The following is a 2,136-nucleotide window of genomic DNA, read 5'->3' on the forward strand; positions in this document are numbered from 1 at the left end:
GGGGGCTGGCCGGCTTCCTCCTCCTGCCATGCTCGGGCAGGGTATGGGCTCTCACCGATGACAAAGACGGGCATGAAGGCTCCGCAGGGCACTGGGATGGTGGTGGCCAGGGCCGACATCCAGAACTGCACAGGGGACACAGGCACCTGTTATTGCCCCCCCTGGCCCAGCCCTGCCTCCTGCCCCTGCCGTGCCCACAGCTGGCTGCCGTGGAGCGGCATGTGGCTACCACGCTGTTCCAAGGGGCAGCCCCACTCCTCCCCAGGGCACCACGCCAGGACCTCCCTGGTGGCACCTGGGGGCACCCTGCCAGCACCTCCCTGGTGGCACCTGGGGGCACCCTGCCAGCACCTCTTGCTGGCACCTTGGTGGCTCCCAGCAATCTCTCTGCGGCATGCTGGCGGCACCCAGCCAACACCTTGGTGGCCTCTGGGAGCAGCCACCCAGAACCTCCCAGTGCCACATTCCTGGTAACCACCCAGCACCTCCCTGCTGGCATCCAGGAGCCCCTCCCCAGAGCCTCCTGGTGGCACCCTGGGGCTGGCAGGGGCAAGAGGCACCCACCTTCATGAGGATGAAGACGACAAGGGTGATGAAGATGTTGGAACGGGGGTGGTGCCAAGCCTCCAGGATGCCCAAATACTCAAACTCGTCGCTGAGCCCCTGCTTGGCCCATGTCTGGTTGTCGAACAGCGTCACCAGGGTGTCCTTCTGGGTTAGCTGCGAGGGCCAGGTGTCAGCTGGGACTGGCGGTGGCCCTGGGGTGGGGACCAGTGTGCCAGCCCCACGGTGGGTACCTGGCCGGCCATGAACTGTCCGAAGCCAGGCGGGAAGGTCAGCGTGGAGATGAGCAGCGTCACCAGGGCAGGGAAGAGCAGGCGCCTGGCAGGGTGGGACAGGGCAGGGGGTGACGCCGGTGCAGCCCCAGCTCCACTGCCCCGGTGCTGGGGACCACCGGGGACCACCAGGCACCTACTTCTTCATGAGGAAGCGGTTGATGGTCTTCTGGCGGCGCATGAACTGCACGATCTTGCGGTTGAGGTAGACAAAAAGCGCGCCCCCGAAGCCGCTGGCAATCCTGGGCAGAGGCGGGGGGTGAGCACCTGTGTGTCCTGCTACCACCACCACCACCAGCAGCACTGCCATTGCCACCCTGGGGACATGGGATGGGCACTATGGCAGCTGCGCTCACCCAATGACGGCAAAGGCGGGCAGCTCCTGCAGGTCGAAAGGGAAGTCGAGGCGGAAGCGGGTCTTGAACAGTGCCGTGATCGTCTCTGGGGGGGGGCACAGGGATCAGCGGGGCCTGGCAGGGGTGCCCCGTGCCCCCCACCCTGCTGGAGGTACCTTCATCCTTGTTCCAGACGGCAAGGACACGGAAGATGAAGGCACTGAAGGTGGCGGCAAAGAAGCCGCGCCAGTAGTTGCGGACAGCGAAGAAGGTGGAGGTGACCTCGATGCTGAAGAGGACGCCTGGCACCGGGGGGAAGCGCACGGAGGGAGGCGGCGAAACCCAGGTGGGCTCCCGGCGCCTGGCATGCTCCCTGCCCCGAGCCCATGCTCGTGCACAGCCCGTGGGGGTCTGGCCAGCCCCACGGGCACACTATGGGGCAGTTAAAGGGCTTCCCTGGCAAAGCGCATGGCCGGTCCCCGGCTGGCAGCAGTGGGCACGGCAGAGCAGGAGCTGGTGCGAGCAAGAGGGTAGTGTGGGGATGTGAGCAGAGACAGTGGGTGGCGCTGGGGTGGAGGGGGGTACACGCAGACAGACAGACAGACGGATGGGGCAGCACAGCAGGCAGAGGGCAAGGAAAGAGTTAGACACGTCACCAACCTACGGGCAGGGCTCAGCGGGGCCGGAGCGGGGAGCTCCCTGGAGCGCAGGGCGGCAGGGGAGAGGACGAGAGCAGACGTTACACCTCCGGGAGGATGGTGCCCGCTCTCCCCTTCCTCCTCCCCGCTGAGCGGCACTGCCCTTTCCCATGCCAGCCATCCTGGGGGTCCTGCTTGCCTTGCCGGGCGGACCCTGGCACCCGGCCGGGATGTGCGTGGGGGTTCGGGGGACCCAGGGTGACCCTACCTCCGATGGGGGCGGCGAAGCAGCAGCCAACACCGACGGCGCAGGCGGGCGCCAGCCAT

The 2,136-nt window shown here is 67.1% G+C and overlaps 1 protein-coding gene across 1 annotated transcript in view; it reads right to left on the bottom strand.

Annotated features, from left to right (window-relative positions):
* Positions 1 to 2,136, bottom strand: part of CLCN2 (chloride voltage-gated channel 2) — a 13,487-nt gene that overhangs the window by 3,071 nt on the left and 8,280 nt on the right. The window contains exons 8-14 of the mRNA XM_035890028.1: positions 2,078 to 2,136; positions 1,348 to 1,473; positions 1,193 to 1,277; positions 977 to 1,078; positions 798 to 882; positions 565 to 720; positions 15 to 125 (exon numbers count right to left, since the gene is read on the bottom strand). The exon at positions 2,078 to 2,136 is cut by the window's right edge and continues 20 nt beyond it. Of these exons, the coding sequence (XP_035745921.1) occupies positions 15 to 125; positions 565 to 720; positions 798 to 882; positions 977 to 1,078; positions 1,193 to 1,277; positions 1,348 to 1,473; positions 2,078 to 2,136 (724 nt within the window). The remainder of the gene's footprint in view (positions 1 to 14; positions 126 to 564; positions 721 to 797; positions 883 to 976; positions 1,079 to 1,192; positions 1,278 to 1,347; positions 1,474 to 2,077) is intronic.

The sequence above is a fragment of the Egretta garzetta genome, unplaced genomic scaffold (assembly GCF_000687185.1).
Source record: "Egretta garzetta isolate BGI_Z169 unplaced genomic scaffold, ASM68718v1 scaffold172, whole genome shotgun sequence".
Classification (NCBI taxonomy): Eukaryota; Metazoa; Chordata; class Aves; order Pelecaniformes; family Ardeidae; genus Egretta; species Egretta garzetta.